Source organism: Gorilla gorilla, chromosome 20, assembly GCF_029281585.2.
Source record: "Gorilla gorilla gorilla isolate KB3781 chromosome 20, NHGRI_mGorGor1-v2.1_pri, whole genome shotgun sequence".
Lineage (NCBI taxonomy): Eukaryota > Metazoa > Chordata > Mammalia > Primates > Hominidae > Gorilla > Gorilla gorilla.
This window is the reverse complement of record NC_073244.2, coordinates 24,765,626-24,782,548: the sequence shown is the minus strand read 5'-3', so window position 1 is coordinate 24,782,548 and position 16,923 is coordinate 24,765,626. Positions and strand designations below refer to the sequence as shown.

The 16,923-nt window shown below is 51.8% G+C and overlaps 1 protein-coding gene across 7 annotated transcripts in view; it reads right to left on the bottom strand.

The window, feature by feature from the left end:
* PGPEP1 (pyroglutamyl-peptidase I) overlaps positions 1-2,137 on the bottom strand; it is a 30,894-nt gene extending 28,757 nt beyond the window's left edge. For 3 of the 7 annotated variants that reach the window (XM_063701818.1, XM_063701819.1, XM_055372173.2), the window contains exon 1: positions 1,982-2,099. In XM_063701818.1, the coding sequence (XP_063557888.1) occupies positions 1,982-2,015 (34 nt within the window). In that variant the 5' untranslated portion in view covers positions 2,016-2,099. Of the gene's footprint in view, positions 1-1,981 lie in introns of all 7 variants that reach the window. The other 4 variants (XM_055372167.2, XM_055372168.2, XM_055372166.2 and 1 more) reach the window with 3 other exon arrangements.
* Positions 2,138-16,923: the final 14,786 nt, after the last annotated feature.

The window sequence follows — 16,923 nt, the reverse complement described above, 5'->3', positions numbered from 1 at the left end:
AGCCGCCGTCCTGCACCTGTCTGCTCTGAAGTCAATGAGTCCCTTCCTGCCTTCACCTCCGCCTGCCCCTCATGCTCAGCCAGGGGCCAGAGGTCTCTTCTGCCTCCGAAAAGGTCCTGATCCTGTCTTCACTTCCTCTGGTCCCCTTGACTCAACCTACAATTATTGTGTCACTGTCCCAAAATGCCCTGAATCGGCACCAAATGAGGAATGAGCCCTCCAGGCTGTCTAGATTTCACCCTGTCACCCTCCTCCCAGCTAGCTCAAACTCCAGGCCCCCTTTCCAAAACACGACAGTCGCCCAAGGCTGTGCTAAGTGATCTTCCTGGCATTAAGCCTGGCCACATCCCCTTTCAGACAAGGGTGTTTCCTGGGCCCAGTTTCCAGGAGCAGGGACTGAGGCACAGAGAGGTGAAGCTAGCTGCCCAAGGTCACACAGCAAGAAGGTGAAAGAGCTGGGATTCAAATCCAGACCTGGGGCTGGGTGCGGTGGCTCATGCCTGTAATCCCAGCACTTTGGGAGGCCAAGGCGGGCGGATCACCTGAGGTCAGAAGTTTGAGACCAGCCTGGCCAACATGGTGAAACCCCGTTTCTACTAAAAATACAAAAAATTAACCAGATGGGGTGATGCGTGCCCGTAATTCCAGCTACTCAGGAGGCTGAGGCAGGAGAATCGCTTGAACCCAGGAGGCGAAGGTTGCAGTGAGCCGAGATCGCGCCATTGTGCTCCAGCTTGGGCAACAAGAGCAAAACTCCGTCTCGAAAAAAAAAAGAAAAAAAAAAATATGGTCCATCTGGGCCAGTGATCCCACAGGATATGAATGCTATGCAGAGATGCTGTAGCCTGGGATAGCAGGTAGGGGCTGTGACTCAGGAGGGGACCTCCTAACTCTATCCTTCTGTACAGCCGAGGTTTCAGTCTCAGCTCAGCCCCTTACAAACTGGATGACCTCTGTGAGCCTCAGTTTCCCTTTCTGCAAAATGGAGACAGTAAAGCTGTAATCAGCTCATGCAAAAAGTGCTGGAATAAATAACCAGATAAAGGAAGGCTGGAAGGGGTGGGGGCAGTGACCCTCCTCCCAATTATACACACCTGTTAAGCAGGTGCCTTGTTTCTTCCTTCTTCCCTGAATCTCCTGGATCAGCCTCAACCTCCCTTCAACAGCCACAAAACACCTGTGTGCACCTTTGCTGGATTTCCCACTCTGACCCCTCCAGACAGCAGGTCAAAATGACCCCCCCACTCCTTGACTCTGAGGCCCCAGCGGAAGTTGGCGCCCCACGTGGCCCCGAGGCGGAGTCTCAGGGAGGAGAAATAGTTGGTTTGGGGGTGGGGGGGAGTCGGTGACAGCAGGGGCCCTGACTCACCAACAAACAGCCCTGGCACAAAACACAAAAAGGTTTCCGCTGAAGACAGTCCCTGGGACAGCTGGGAGAGCCCGAGGTCCCCGGACCCCCACCTGCCCCTGCCTTGGGAGAGTAGCCCCCCAGGAGCGCAGGGCGCGGCGAGCAGTGACTGGGAGGTTCATTTGTCACTGGGACACTTCCTGCCCGCAAATCGGCCTTTGTACCCTGGGGCCAGGGGTTGGGGGAGCGGTGGGGGGACAGGCTGGACCTCGGAAGGGGCAGGGAGGAAGGGTCCAGTCCAGCCCGCAGGCCAGACAGAGGAGGCAGGTGCCAGGAGGGTCACCATCCCCATCTTGGGAGGAAAGGACGCCAGGGGGGCCTGCGCAGCGCCGGGCTTTTGCCCGGCCCCCCAAGCCCCGCGCCTGACTGCCCTGACTCCCGACCCTGGGACACCCAAGGCTCCTCCTCCTCCACTTTCCAGGAAGCCTGGGCTGCGCGGGGCTCCCGCGGGTGATGACACCTTCCAAATCTGAGAGGACTTCCAGCACCTGCCCCTCTCGGCCCCGCAGTCCCGGAGCCGCCCCCGCCTCTGCCCCCGGCCGCTGCCGCTACAGCCCCCATCAGCCAGCGTACCCGTCACTACCACCGCCTTCCTCGGCTGCTCCATGGCGGGATCGGGCTGTGCCTCGGACCTGCTTCTGTTGCGACTGGCGCGACAGCTGCTGCCGCAGCAGCCTCCCGGCCGCGCGATGCCACGCCCCTGTCACGCCCCCGGCCACGCCCCCGGTCAGCCGCTCCGCGTGCGCGCCCCCGGGCCCGAGACGCAGCGTGCGCGCCCTGCGCCGCGCCTCCGTCGGCTGGGCCGGGTATTCCCCAGCCTCTGTTTCCCCGTCTGCAAAATGGGAACATCTTATGCCGTAGTGTGTAGCCGCTTGCACGCACTGAGCCAGGTGCTGGGGATGAGCCGGTCCTTTATTCTGCAAGGGTTCATTGAGGGCCTGCCCTATGCATGCATACTGCCCAGAATTAGGGAGGGGAGTCCCCGCGAGCAAGGCCCGTTTTCCAGATAAGGAAACTGAGGCACAGAATGCCACTTCCCCGAGGTCACTCGCCTCAAGGCGAGGCCTGTGACCACAGGAGCGGCATTCAGGCCAGGAAGTTGGCGGGGGTGGGGGAGGACAGAGTAAAAAAGGAAAAACACGGCAACCACATTTGTGTGGTGCCAGAAGTTTCTCTGCAGGCCCCCATGGTCCTAGGAGGCTAATGGGGGAGGGCGATTGTACCTGCTGTTCCCTCTGCCGGAACACACCCCGCAGGTACCTGCGAAGCTGGCCTCCTTCAGGCCTCAGCTCCAGTGTTCCAATGTCGCCTCCTCTCAGGGGCCCTCCTCCTGTCCCTGGCTGTCACCTCCTCCCAGGGGTGAACTGTCACTTTCTCCTTGGGGCCTTCTCTGGCTGTCACCTCCCTGATATCCTATTACCTCCTCTGAGGGTTCCTTCTGGCCCTCCTTGGCTGAAATGACCTCACTGCTACCCCCCAGTGGTTCCATCTCATTCCCTGGTTCTATCCTCTTCATAGCAATAAAGCTCAGAAACAATTTCCTTTCTCTCTCTTTTTTTTGGAGACAGGGTCTCACTCTGTTACCCAGGCTGGAGTGCAGTGGCAAAATCATACCTCTGTAACTTTTACCTCCAGGGCTCAACTGATCCTCACACCTCAGCCTCCTGAGTAGCTGGGACTACAGGTGTGTGGCACCACATCCGGCTAATTTTTGTATTTTTGTAGAGATAGGGGTTTCATAGTGTTGCACAGGCTGGTCTTGAACTCCTGAGCTCAAGCAATCCGCACACCTTGGCCTCCCAAAAGTGCTGGGATTACAGGTGTAAACCAGCACACCTGGCCAGAAATCATTTTTAATTTTTTTTAGCTTTTAAGTTTTGGGGTACATGTGCAGGTTTGTTATATAGATAAACTCGTGTCATGGGGTTTGTCGTACAGATTATTTAGTCCCCCAGGTATTATTAAGCAGAAATTATATATGTATTTATTTATTTGAGACATAGTTTCACTCTTGTCACCCAGGCTGGAGTGCAGTGGTGTGATCTTGGCTCACTGCAACCTCTGCCTCCCGGGTTCAAGCAATTCTCCCACCTCAGCCTCCCAAGTAGCTGGGATTACAGGCGAGTGCCGCCATACCCAGCTAATTTTGTATTTTTAGTAGAGAGGGAGGTTCACCATGTTGGCCAGGCTGGTCGCGAACTCCTGACTTCAGGTGATCCACCCTTCTCAGCTTCCCAAAGTGCTGGGATTACAGGCATGAACCACCACTTCCGGCCCCCCCTCCCCAGGTATTATTAAGCAGAAATCATTTAGTATAGTCACAGCCTCTCTGGTTGGCTTCCCATTTCCTCTAACATAGAGATGAAAACTTCTAGAGGAGGAAGTGTTGTTCTATTAGAGCTGCGTCTCAACACCCAGCACATCCCCAGGCACATTCTGCCAACATTCATCAGAGACCAGAATTCCTCTAAAAACAGGTAGAAAATGAAAGCTGAGTTTCTGGCCACATCTTCAGAAACAGGGCTGGACCTTGGACTTGGGTCACGAATTTTTTTTTTTTTTTTTTTTTTTTTTTAGACAGGATCTTGTTCTTTTGCCCAGGCTGGAGAGCAATGGAGCGATCACAGCTCACTGCAGCCTTAATCTCCAAGGCTAAAGCAATTCTTCCACCTCAGCCTCCCGAGTAGCTGGGACTACAGGCGCGTGCTGCCATGCCCGGCTAATTTTTATATTTTTTATAGGGACGAGGTCTTGCTATGTTGCCTGTTTCGGTTGGTCTCGAAATCCTGGGCTCAAGCAATCCTCCTGCCTCAGCCTCCCAAAGTGCTGGGATAACAGGCATGAGCCAGAACTCCTGACTGTGTGGTTCACTGATAGCCCGTTCCACTTTGACTTTGCCATCATTCGCTAAGACACTATGGTTTTTTGTTTGTTTGTTTGAGACAGAGTCTCACTCTGTCGCCCAGGCTGGGGTGCAATAGCACGATCTCGGCTCACTACAACCTCCGGCCCCTGGGTTCAAGCAATTCTCCTGCCTCAGCCTCCTGAATAGCTGGGACTACCGGCGCCTGCCACCGTGCCTGGCTAATTTTTGCATTTTTAGTAGGGATGGGGTTTCACCATGTTGGCCAGGCTGGTCTTGAACTCCTGACCTCAGGTGATCTGCCTGCCTTGGCCTCCCAAAGTGCTGAGATTACAGGCATGAGCCACCGTGCCCAGCTGGTACTATGGTGTTTACTGGCTCCACCCCCGACTTCCTCCAACACCAAGGGCAGAGTTCTCTAGACTGCCCCTGAGCCCTGTTTGGAAGCCCACACCCCAGGTCACACGCTCAGTGGCTATTTTGGTCTTTAGCAGCTTCAGGTAGAATGCAGAACATCAGAGAGCTGTCTGAGCTGGCCAGGGAATGAGGTCCAAGCCAAGTGGGAGAAAAAAGCAGATCAAAACACTAACCTGGCCAGGCGCAGTGGCTCACGCCTGTAATCCCGGCACTTTGGGAGGCCAAGGCAGGCGGATCACTTGAGGTCAGGAATTCGAGACCAGCCTGGCCAACATGGTGAAACCCTGTCTCTACTGAAAATGCAAAAAACTAGCAGTGAGTGGTGGTGCGTGCCTGTAGTCCCAGCTACTGGGGAGGCTGAGCCAGGAGAATCACTTGAACCCAGGAGGCGGAAGTTGCAGTGAGCTGAGATCGTGCCACTGCACTCCAGCCTAAGCGACAGAGCGAGACTCCGTCTCAGAAAAAACAAAACAAAACAAAAAAACCACTCACCCAAAGGCAGGTTTTATAACCTGAATATGTCATACGTGTCTGGTGTGGAGTACGTGCGTTGCTAGAAGAGGGAAGGCGAGAGGGAAGTGACAGTGGATTTTAGTTTCCTCAATTGCAATGGGAGGAACGAAAACATGTAGAGTCAGCAGTGATGGGGAGAAACTGAGTCATGCCCCACTGCCCCAATGACTGGCGTAAAGGCTAATGTTCACTCGTAGCCCTAATCATGTTTGGGCCATGTTTTTGTTTTTTGAGATATGATCTTGCTTTGTCTCACAGACTGGAGCACAGTGGCACAGTCACAGCTCACTGCAGCTTCCACCCCCTGGGGTCAAGCCATCCTCCCACCCCAGCCTCCCAAGTAACTGGGACTACAGGCATGTGCCACCATGCCCAACTTGGAGGAACTTTTTTTTTTGAGACTGTCACCCAGGCCGGAGTGCAGTGGCACGATCTTGGCTCACTGCAGCCTCTGTCTCCCAGGTTCAAGTCATTCTCCTGCCTCAGCCTCCCAAATAGCTGGGACTACAGGTGCACGCCACCATGCTCGGCTAATTTTTGTATTTTTAGTAGAGATGGGTTTTCGCCATGTTGGCTAGGCTGGTCTCAAACTCCTGACCTCAAGTGATCTGCCCGCCTCGGCCGGGGTGGGGTGGGGGGGGGGTGGTTTGTAGTAACATGTACATAACATAAAATTTACCATCTTAAGCATACCCTTGGGTAGCATTAAGTACGTTCACATTGTTGTGGAACCATTACCACCATCCATCTCCAGAACTTGTTCTTCCCAAACAAGCTCCATACCTATTAAACACTCCCTCCCTATTCCCCTCCCTCAGCCCCTAGCACCCAACATTCCACTTTCTGTCTCTATGAATTGGATGACTGTGGCTGGGTGTGGTGGCCCATGCCTATAATCCCAGCACTTTGGGAGGCTGAGGCAGGTGGATTGCTTGAGGCCAGGAGTTCGAGACCAGCCTGGCCAACATGGGAAAACCCTGTCTCTTAAAAATACAAAAAATATTAGCCAGGCATGGTGGTGAAACGGGAAAGGTTCCCTTATTCCCCTCACAGGGTGGGCGATGGGGGTGTGGCTTGCTTCTGAAGTGCTCCTCTACTCAAACCTCTAGGGGAGCATACAGATGGGCAGGCTGTGGGACTCTGACCCCACAGCAGTGTCCGGGGTGAATGTTTACAGCTCCTGAAGCCCCAGGGGGCGTGTGTTACAGGGTGCTTTTTTTTGCCATCTATAGGCAGCTTACCAGCTCAATTAGATCCTCTACCTTGTCACAAGGACAGAGGGATTTCTTTTATTTTTTTCTTTTCTTTTCTTTTCTTTTTTTTTTTTTTTTCTTGAGACAGAGTCTCGCTCTGTCCCCTAGGCTGGAGTGCAGTGGCGTGATCTTGGTTCACTGCCATCTCCGCCTCCCGGGTTCAAAGTGATTCTCCTGCCTCAGCCTCCCAGGTAGCTAGGACTACAAGTGACCGCACCCTTACCCGGCTAATTTTTTTTTATTTTTAGTAGATATGGGGTTTCACCATGTTGGCCAGGCTGGTCTCAAACTCCTGACCTCGAGTGATACACCCACCTAGGCCTCCCAAAGTCCTGGGATTACAGGCATGAGCCACTGCGCCCAGCCCAGACAGAGGGATTTTAGTATCCTGGGGTTTCTTGCCTTGGTGTACCAGAAGAATGAGATCACACCTGGGCTTGGAGAATGAGTATGAAGTTTTATTGAGTGGAAGTAGCCCTCAGTAGATGCGGGAGCCAGAAGGGAGATGGTCTTTCTCTGGAGTTGGGTCGCTAGGCGGCCCCAGCTCTCCGCTGACTGCCCAGGCCAAACTCAGCCTAGTTCCACTGGTCGACTACCCGCCCGCATGCCAGTGTGCCCTTCCGCGAGCGTGCTCCCTCGACGTCCTCTCGCTGTCCAGCCACTTGTATCTTCTTCCATGGATGTGTACGTCAAGACGTCCAGCAGCTTGTGTGCCTGCCCGCTAGGGTCTCGGGTTTTTATAGGCACAGGATGGGGGCGTGGCGGGCCAGTGTGGTCCTGGAAAATGCAATATTTGGGCACGAAGGCGGGAGTGCGGGTCCTCACCTAGGTCTCTGGGGGTGGAGCCCTAGCCAGGGACCAGGCCCTCCTTTACCCCGCACTTCCCTTCCCTATCATTTAAAGGCACCATGCTCTCCCCATCCCAGCACTCTCGTATCAGTGGCACATGCCTATGATTCCAGCTACTTTGGAGGCTGAGGCAGGAGAATCGCTTGAATTCAGGCGGCAAAGATTGCAGTGAGCCAAGATCGCACCACTCCGCTCCAGCCTGAGGGACGGAGCGAGACTCTGTCTCAATGAATAAATAAATAGGCCGCACGCGGTGGCTCACGCCTGTAATCCCAGCACTTTGGGAGGCCGAGGCGGGCGGATCACGAGATCAGGAGATCAACACCATCCTGGCTAACACGGTGAAACCCTGTCTCTACTAAAAATACAAAAAATTAGCAGGGCATGGTGGCGGGCACATGTAGTCCCAGGAGACTGAGGCAGGAGAATGGTGTGAACCAGGGAGGCGGACCTTGCAGTAAGCCGAGATCACGCCACTGCACACCAGCCTGGGAGACAGAGCGAGACTCCATCTCAATAAAATAAAATAAAATAATAAAAATAAATAAATAATAAAATAAATGGCCGGGCACAGTGGCTCACACCTGTAATCTCACCACTTTGGGAGGCCAAGGCGGGTGGATCATTTGAAGTCAGGAGTTCAAGACCAGCCTGGCAAACATGGTGAAACCCTATCTCTACTAAAAATACAAAAATCAGCCAGACATGGTGGTGCATGCCTGTAATCCCAGCTACTCAGGAGGCTGAGGCAGGAGAATAGCTTGAATCTGGGAGGTGGAGGTTGCAGTGAGCCGAGATCGCACCACTGAACTCCAGCGTGGGCAACGGAGCGAGACTCTGTCTCAAAAAAACAAACAAACAAAAAACAATGCTGTGAAGCCTGACACAGAGGCTCATGCCTGTAATCCAGCAGTCCCCAATCTTTTTGGCACCAAGGACTGGTTTTGTGGAAGACAATTTTTCCATGCACTTGGCGGTTGGGGGGGATGAAGATGTTTTCAGGATGAAACTGTTCCACCTCAGATCATCAGGCATTAGATTATCATAAGGAGTGCACAATCTAGATCCCTCACATGTGCAGTTCACAATAGGGTTCACACTCCTATGAGAATCTAATGCTGCTGCTGCTGGACTGGCAGAAGGCGGAGCTCAGGATCTACTGGGGAGTGATGGGTACTGGCTGTAAATACAGATGAAGCTTCACTCGTTTGCCCGCTGCTCACCTGCTGCTGTGCGGCCTGGTTCCTAACAGGCCACAGACTGGTACCAGTCCTTAGCCCAGGGGTTGGGGACCCCTGCTGTAATCCCAGTGCTTTGGGAAGGTGAGGTGGGAGGATTGCTTGAGGCCAGGAGCGTGAGACCAGCCAGAGCAACAGAGCAATACCTATCTAAAAAAAACCCAAACAAACAAAAAAACGCTAAATAGAGCAAAACCTGCCGAGCTGGATGTTGGTTTGCAACACAAGCTGCATTTTTTAAATGTATCTCTTTTTTTTTCTAGAGAGAATCTTGCTCAGTCACCCAGGCTGGAGTGGTGCAGTGGCGCAATCTTGGCTCACCCCACCTCCCAGGTACAAGCTATTCTTGTGCCTCAGCCTCCGGAGTAGCTGGGGCCACAGGCGCAGGTCATCATGACCGGCTAATTTTTGTGTGTGTGTGTGTATTGTAGAGACAGAGTTTCACCGCCTGGCTAATTTTTTTTTTTTTTTTTTTTTTTGTATTTTTGTAGAGACAGAGTTTCACCGTACTGGTCTGGAATTCCTGACCTCAAGTGATCTGCCTGCCTCAGCCTCCCAAAGTGCTGGGATTACAGGCATAAGCCACTTGCCCAGCCTAAAATTTATCTTTTTTAGAGACAGGGTCTCACTCTGTCGCCCAGGCTGGAGTGCAGTGGCTAGTCACAGGCATGATCCCGCTACGGATCAGCACTGGAGTTTTGACCATCTCCGTTTCCAACCTAGGCTGGTTCACCCCTCCTTGGGCAACCTGGTGGTTCCCTGCTCCGGGAGGTCACCATATTGATGCCAGACTTAATGTGGACACCCAATCAGCACAGTGCGCTACAGCTCAGAACTCCTGGGCTCATGTGATCCTCCCGCCTCAGCCTCCCGAGTAGTTGGGACCACGGATGTGTATCGCTGCGCTGGGCAGAAGCTACATTTTTCTCTAGCCTCCCACCTCCACAACCCAGGGAAGTTTGGGGAGCTTCTGAGGACTAAGGCCACCCTGAACCCAAGCCCTAGGGAGCCAGGTGGGGGAAGGCAGGACTCATGGACTCTGCACCGGCGCTCAGATCCTGCCCCTGGGGGCTCCAAGCCTCTCTGGGCTTTGCCAGTTGCTAATAGGAGTGGCCTTGGAAGGGAGGGAGATTTGGAGCTCATGGGGACCACACGGCTCTGTGTTAGGGCTCTGTCCTTTTGGCTCTGTCAGAGTAAACCAAGCCCAGTTTGAGGACTGCAGGGGGCCTCATGGCCATGGTAGGGAGAGAGATGTCTGGGCAGACATGCATTCTTTGTTGTTGTTGTTTTTTAAACACAGTCTCGTTCTTGTCACCCAGGCTGGAGTGCAATGGCACGATCTCGGCTCATTGCAACCTCTGCCTCCCAGGTTGAAGCAATTGTCCTGCCTCAGCCTCCCGAGTAGTTGAGATTACAGTTGTCTGCCACTACGCCTGGTTACTTTTTTGTATTTTCAGTAGAGACAGTGTTTTGCCATGTTGGCCAGGCTGGTTTCAAACTCTTGACCTCAGGTGATCCACCTGCCTTGGCCTCCCAAAGTGCTGGGATTACAGGCATGAGCCACCATGGCTGGCCCAGACATGCATTCTTAAAGGATGAATGTGTCCTTTTTCTCCAGGCGGTGTCTGGAGATAGTGAGGCCTTTGGGGAGCTCAGGCTAGAAGACAAGGCTCATACTTGGGAGGTGGAGGCAGGAGGATCAGTTGAGTCCAGGAATTCAAGACCAGGCTGTGCAACCCTATCTCTACAAAAAATTTTAAAATCACCCGAAGGTGGTAGCGAGCTCATCAGTTGCCAGGTTCTCAGGAGGCTGAAACAGGAGGATCACTTGAGTCCAGGAGTTCAATGCTGCAGTGAGCTATGATCCTTTTATTTATTTATTTATTTTGAGACGGAGTCTCACTCTGTTGCCCAGGCTGGAGTGCAGTCGTGTGATCTTGGCTCTCTACAACCTCCACCTCCCAGGTTCAAGTGACTCTCCTGCCTCAGCCTCCCAAGTAGCAGGGATTACACGCACGCGCCATCACACTTGGCTAATTTTTGTATTTTTAGCAGAGATGGGGTTTCACCATGTTGGCTAGGCTAGTCTCGAACTCTTGGCCTCAAGTGATCTGCCCACCTCAGCCTCCCAAAGTGCTGGGATTACAGGCGTGAGCCACCGCACCTGGTCTGAGCTACCATCTTGCCACTGCACTCCAGCCTGGGCAACAGAGTGAGACCCTGTCTCAAACAACAACAACAAAAAGACTAGGCCCACAGATGTGCTTTTGGTGGTCAGCCACTGCCCATGGCCCCTGCTCCCTCATCCAGCCCTGGCCCGCCCCTTGGAGGGTATATTTACTGCTCCACTCCCCACTCCTGCCTCTCCCTCTTTTCGCCTGGAATAGTTTGAACGTTGAGGCTGGGTCTTCTTTCCCTTTAGTCTGTGCCAGCACACAGTAGGTGCACAGTTAATGCGCAGGGGCAGAGATGTGTGCAGGACGAAGGGGGGCTGGATCCAGCAGTCTCCGTGCCCATCTAAGGAACTTCTACCAGGCCACTGGGCGCAGGTGGACAGTGGAGGAAGTTTCAAGACCCCACTTGAGGGGGTCTTTTTGAGACTCTGTCTTAAAAAAAAAAAAAAAAGAAAGAAAGAAAGACCCCATGGCTGGGTGCAGTGGCTACGCCTGTAATCCCAGCACTTTGGGAGGCTGAGGCAGGTGGATCACCTGAGGTCGGGAGTTCAAGACCAGCCTGACCAACATGAAGAAACCCCGTCTCTACTAAAAATACAAAATTAGCCGGGCGTGGTGACACATGCCTATAATCTCAGCTACTCAGGAGGTTGAGGCAGGAGAATCGCTTGAACCCAGGAGGCAGAAGTTGCAGTGAGCTGAGATCACGCCACTGCACTCCAGCCTGGGCAACAAGAGCGAAACTCCGTCTCAAAATAATAAAAACAAAAACAAAAACAAAACAAAACAAAACAAAAAACCCATTTGAGGAATCTCTGCTTCTTCTGACTCTGGGATATGAAGGCAGCCAAGGACAGGGGCAAATGAACCTCTGTTCTTTGGTTGCCTGCACCCCAGGAATGCACTGGGCAAGGTACAAATGATATTTTGTTTCAGCTCAGGTGGCCATGGATCAGGAAGGGCCTGATCCATGTGAGGCTCCTGGTTCCCTGGATGGGAGAGGGTCACTGCCTTGACCAGCGAAGCGCAACCCAGGAGGGTGTCTGCGTTTCCTTATTTTTTTTTTGGAGACGGAGTTTCACTCTTGTTGCCCAGGCTGGAGTGCAGTGGCGCGATCTCAGCTCTTTACAACCTCCACCTCCCGGACTCCAGCGATTCTTCTGCCTCAGCCTCCCAAACAGCTGGGATTGCAGGTGATCACCACCATGCCCAACTAATTTTTGTATTTTTAGTAGAGATGGGGTTTCACCATGTGGACCAGGATGGTCTTGATCTCTTGATCTCTTGATCTCGTGATCCTCCCGCCTTGGCCTCCCAAAGTGCTGGGATTACAGGCGTAAGCCACCTCGCCTGGCCCAGCTAATTTTTTTTAAAAAAACCTGCTATTTACTTATTTACTTTTAAGATGGAATCTCACTCTGTTGCGCCGGCTGGAGTGCAATGGCGTGATCTCGGCTCACTGCAACCTCTACCTCCCAGGTTCAAGCGATTTTCATGCCTCAGCCCCCCAAGTAGCTGGGGTTACAGGCACACGCCACCATGGCTGGCTAATTTTTGTAACTTTAGTAGAGACGGGGTCTTGCCATGTTGGGCTAGGCTGGTTTTGAACTCCTGACCTTAGGTGATCCACCCGCCTTGGCCTCCCAAAGTGTTGGGATTACAGGTGTGAGGCACTGCGCCCAGCAAAATATTGCTCTTTTAGAATTGGCGATGTTGCTGTGAGGCCCTGGCATGGTGGTTCCCTTCACCCAAAAGACTTCCTTAGTAGAAATGTTCAGAAATGGATTGCTGAGCTGAAGGGTGTGATATTTTTATAGCTTTTGAGATATAATACCAACTTTTTTCCCATTTAAAAGGAAGCATATGTTTGCCAGTTTCATCACAACTTTGCCAGTACTGGCTTTTATGCTGTTCTTTTTTTTTTTAGTAGTGGGTAGGGTATTTTTGTTAGTTGGAGACGTACATTGGTCTAGACTTCTTAGGTTTCTGCTGGAAGAAATACAATTTTTTTTTTTTTTGAGACAGAGTTTTGCTCTTGTTGCCCAGGCTGGAGTGCAATGGCGTGATCTCGGCTGACTGCAACCTCTGCCTCCTGGGTTCAAGTGATTCTCCTGACTCAGCCTCCCGAGTAGCTGGGATTACGGGCACCCACCACCACGCCTGGCTAATTTTTGTATTTTTATTAGAGACAGGGTTTTGCCATGTTGGCCAGGCTGGTCTCGAACTCCTGACCTCAGGTGATCCACCCGCCTTGGCCTCCCAAATTGCTGGGATTACAGGTGTGAGCCACTGTGCCCGGTCAGAAATATAATTTAAGCTGGATCCAGAATAGGATTTTGGTTAGTGGAATACGGAAGAATGAAGATTTATGAAGCTCAGATACAGTTGGGCTCAGGCTTAGACACGGCCATGACTCTGCAGTGAAGAAATGGCCATGGCTATACCTGACTGTGATCGCTGATCACTCCAGCTCTGCAATCCCAAAACCATCCCAAGGAAGATTTTTTTTTTTTTTTTTGATAGGATCTCGCTCTGTCACCCAGGGTAGAGTGCAGTAGCATGATCATGGCTCACTGCAGCCTCGAAATCCCAAGCTCAAGCCATCTTCCCATCTCAGCCTCCCAAGTAGTTGGAATTACAGGCACGTGCCACCACGCCCAACTAATTCTTCTTAAGTTTTTTTTGGAGAGATGAGGTCTCGCTATGTTCCCCAGGCTGGTCTCGAACTCCTGGGCTCAGGTGATCCACCGGCCGGCCTCCCAAAGTGCTGCGATTACAGGCATCAGCCACCATGCTCAGCCAGCCAGGGAAGCCTTCTGATTGCCCCAGCCTGGGTCATGCATTCATGATGATAGGGGAGGGTAAACTGTCCTGAACAGCCCCACGTAGAGCCCCAGGAAACCTCTTAGGTCCTTGCTCCTACAAGTCAAAGTTGAGAGGGCTGAAACAAGCAATTACAACATGGCATAAACCAGGCAATGATAGAAATCAATGGAGGGTACTAAAGTTCAAAGTATAAGAGAAGGAATGATTAGCTTTTGAGCAGGGCAGCTAAGGAAGAGTTCACAGAGCAGATATGCATTAGTACTGGCTCTTTTGCCAGGGACAGACTGCAAATTCCAAGTGGATGAAGCAATTCAAAAAAACTTCTCGGGCTCATTTAAGTGCAACATCATAGCTGTGGCTTCAACTATAGCTGGATCCAGGGGCTCAAACCATACTTCCCTTTCCACCGAGTACCTCCGTTGTCTTGTGTCTGCTGGATTATTTCTGCAGAAAGCTTCTTCCAGAGGACAGAGCCTAAGGGCTGCTGGACTTTCCCTTTAACTCCCCAGGAACGAGCTCTTCTCCCTCCCAGCCCTCGGTATCCTTCCCAGGGGAGAATCTCATTGGCCTTGGTAAATTCCGTGCTCTTTCTTTAACCAATCCCTGTAGCCAGGGGGATGGGGAACGCTGATTGGCCACCCTTACTGTTGAAAGGGCAAACAAAAAAACTGCAGTAGCCACTGGCTGCCACAAGGGGACACCGAAGCAGAGGTTTCAACGATGAATAGGAGTTTGCAAGTTGTGCAAAAAAAGAAAGACTGCATGTAGAAAAGTCTAGAAAAGTCAGAAAGGATGACCCAGAATGCGGTTTGCTGCTACCTTCATCGCCATGTTGATGCTGGGACACCTCATAGACCCTGTTTCTTTCCTTTTTTTTTTTTTTTTTGAGATGGAGTCTCACTTTGTCACCCAGGCTGGAGTGCAGTGGCACCATCTCGGTTCACTACAAACTGCGCCTTCCGGCCTTAAGTGATTCTCGTGCCTCAGCCTCCCAAGTAGCTGGGACTACAGCCGCAGGCCACTGCACCCAGCTAATCTTTTTTTTTTTTTTTTTTTTTTTTTTTTTTGAGACAGAGTCTCGCTCTGTCACCCAGGCTGGAGTACAATGGCGCGATCTCAGCTCATTGCAACCTCCGCCTCCCGGGTTCAAGCGATTCTCCTGCCTCAGCCTCCTGAGTAGCTGGGATCACAGGCGCCCGTCACCACGCCTGGCTAATTTTTGTATTTTTAGTACAGACAGGGTTTCACCATTTTGGCCAGGCTGGTCTTGAACTCCTGACCTCAGGTGATCCACCCGCCTCGGCCTCCCAAAGTGCTGGGATTACAGGCGTAAGCCACCGCGCCAGCCTAATTTTTGTATTTTTAGTAGAGATGGGGTTTCGCCATATTTTCTTTTCTTTTTCTTTTTTTTTTTTGAGATGGGGTCTTGCTCTGTTGCCTAGGCTGGAGTGCGGTGGCGCAATCTGGTCTCACTGCAGCCTCCACCTCCCTAGTTCAAGCAATTCTCCCACCTCAGCCTCCCGAGTAGCTGGGATTACAGGCGCACCACCACACCCAGCTAATTTTTGTATTTTTTTTTTTTTTTTTTTTTTAGTAGAGACAGGGTTTCCACCATGTTGGCCAGGCTGGTCCTGAACTCCTGACCTCAGGTGATCCACCTTCCTCGGCCTCCCAAAGTGCTGGGATTACAGGCATGAGCCACCGTGCCTGGCCTATTTTAAAATTTTTAGTAGAGACGTAGGTCTTATTATGTTGCCCAGTCTGGTCTGGAACTTCTGGCTCAAGTGATCCCCTCCCACCTCGGCGTCCCAAAGTGCTGGGATTATACGTGTGAGCCACTGCGCCTGGCCTGGCTTCCTCTTATAAGGCTCCTTGGGCTTTCTCAGACCTCCAGAGTCCACTCCACCTGGATGTGGTTCCAGTCAGAAGGATCAGGGAATTGGGATTTCGAACTGCTGGGCTCAAACGATCATCCTGCCTCGGCCTCCTGAGTAGCTGGGACTACAGGCGTGCTCCGCCATGCCCAGCAGGAAAATCTTTGAGAAGTTGAACAAGGGTTCCCCAGTTCAGCTCTGAGAGGCATAGGGTCCTTTCAGCCAGAAGTTCCTCACCCTGGACTTGGTAAGAAAAGGCTCTCAGGGCAGTGCTGAGACTCAGGAGGCTGGGATACAAGGAGTCACTTTATGAGGTCCCCTATTGCTCACTTGTAGGCCTGAAAGTCAAGGCATGTGGCCAGGGGATGGAACCTTTGATTGGCACCTAGATAAGCCTCTTCTAGGAATTCAGGTCACAGTCCTGCTTGCAAGTATATGTAACTATAGGCATGTCATTGGCCGGGCACAGTGGTTCACTCCTGCAATCCCAGCACTTTGGGAGGCCAAGGCAGGTGGATCACCTGAGGTCAGGAGTTTGAGACCAGCCTGGCCAACATGGTGAAACCCCGTCTCTACTAAAAATACAAAAATTAGCTGGGTGTGGTGGTGCACACCTGTAATCCCAGCTACTTGGGAGGCTGAGGCAGGAGAATCGCTTGAACCCAGGAGGCGGAGGTTGCAGTGAGCCGAGATCGCGCCACTGTACTCCAGCCTGAGTGACAGAATGAGACTCTGTTTCAAAAAAAAAAAAAAAAAACTATAGGCATGTCACTGTGGAGAAGTAAACTACTCAAATAAATGCCTATGTTTTAAGCTACCACAGCTGATACTTGATGTAATGAGTAGTAGCCCCTAAAAATATATATCCCAGCTGGGCATGGTGGCTCATGCCTATAATCCTGGCACTTTGGGAGGCCAAGGAGGGAGGATCTCTTGAGCCCAGGAGTTGGAGGCTAGCACGGTGAGGGCAGGGCAACAAGCAGACCCCCATCTCTACAAAATGAATAAATAAATAAATTAAATTAATAAATAAGCTGGGCGTGGCGGTGACACCTGTGTGCAGTCTCAGCTACTCAGAGGCTGAGATAGGAGGATCACTTGACCCCAGGAAGTTGCGGATGCAATAAGCCATATGGCACCACCATACTCCAACCTGGGCAAGAGGGACGCAGTCATAAAAAAATTTACACACACATACACACACGTATATCCAAATCCTAACCTGCTGGTAGCTGTGAATGTGACTGTAATTGAAATAGGGTCTTTGCAACTTGATATACAGTGAGGTTCATTTGTTTGTTTCCATTTTTAGGGATTTCTTTTGATTTTTCCTTTTGACTTTTATTTTTAATTATGCTTCCAAAGTTGAAACTAGACAACAAGGTACACTGAAAGAAGTCTGGCTTTCATTCTTATGATTTCATCTTGTTCCCTTATTCCCCCAGGTTACTTTTTTTTTTTTTTTGAGATGGAGTCTCGCTCTGTCACCCAGGCTGGAGTGCAATGGC